This window comes from Buceros rhinoceros, unplaced genomic scaffold (assembly GCF_000710305.1).
Source record: "Buceros rhinoceros silvestris isolate BGI_N320 unplaced genomic scaffold, ASM71030v1 scaffold26993, whole genome shotgun sequence".
In the NCBI taxonomy this organism is placed as follows: Eukaryota; Metazoa; Chordata; class Aves; order Bucerotiformes; family Bucerotidae; genus Buceros; species Buceros rhinoceros.
The window spans coordinates 1,799-2,066 of record NW_010402198.1 but is presented as its reverse complement, the minus strand read 5'-3'; the positions used below and the strand labels follow the sequence as shown (position 1 = coordinate 2,066).

The following is a 268-nucleotide window of genomic DNA, read 5'->3' as shown; positions in this document are numbered from 1 at the left end:
CCTGACCGTCCACGCCTGGATCCTCTACGTGGCCGCCGCCTCCCCCGGCCCCCAGAGCTGTCCCTCCGTCTGCTCGTGCACTAACCAGTTCAGCAAGGTGGTGTGCACCCGCCGCGGCCTGGCCGAGGTGCCCCCCGGCATCCCCTCCAACACCCGGTACCTCAACCTCATGGAGAACAACATCCAGCTGATCCAGGCGGACACCTTCCGCCACCTGCACCACCTGGAGGTGCTGCAGCTGGGCCGCAACGCCCTCCGGCAGATCGAG

At 68.3% G+C, this 268-nt stretch overlaps 1 protein-coding gene across 1 annotated transcript in view; it reads left to right on the top strand.

Annotated features, from left to right (window-relative positions):
* Window positions 1-4: 4 nt before the first annotated feature.
* The window catches only part of LRRC4 (leucine rich repeat containing 4), a gene marked incomplete at both ends in the record, with an annotated part of 2,059 nt that continues 1,795 nt past the window's right edge, over window positions 5-268 (top strand). The window contains 1 exon segment of the mRNA XM_010132568.1: window positions 5-268. Within this exon segment, the coding sequence (XP_010130870.1) occupies window positions 5-268 (264 nt within the window).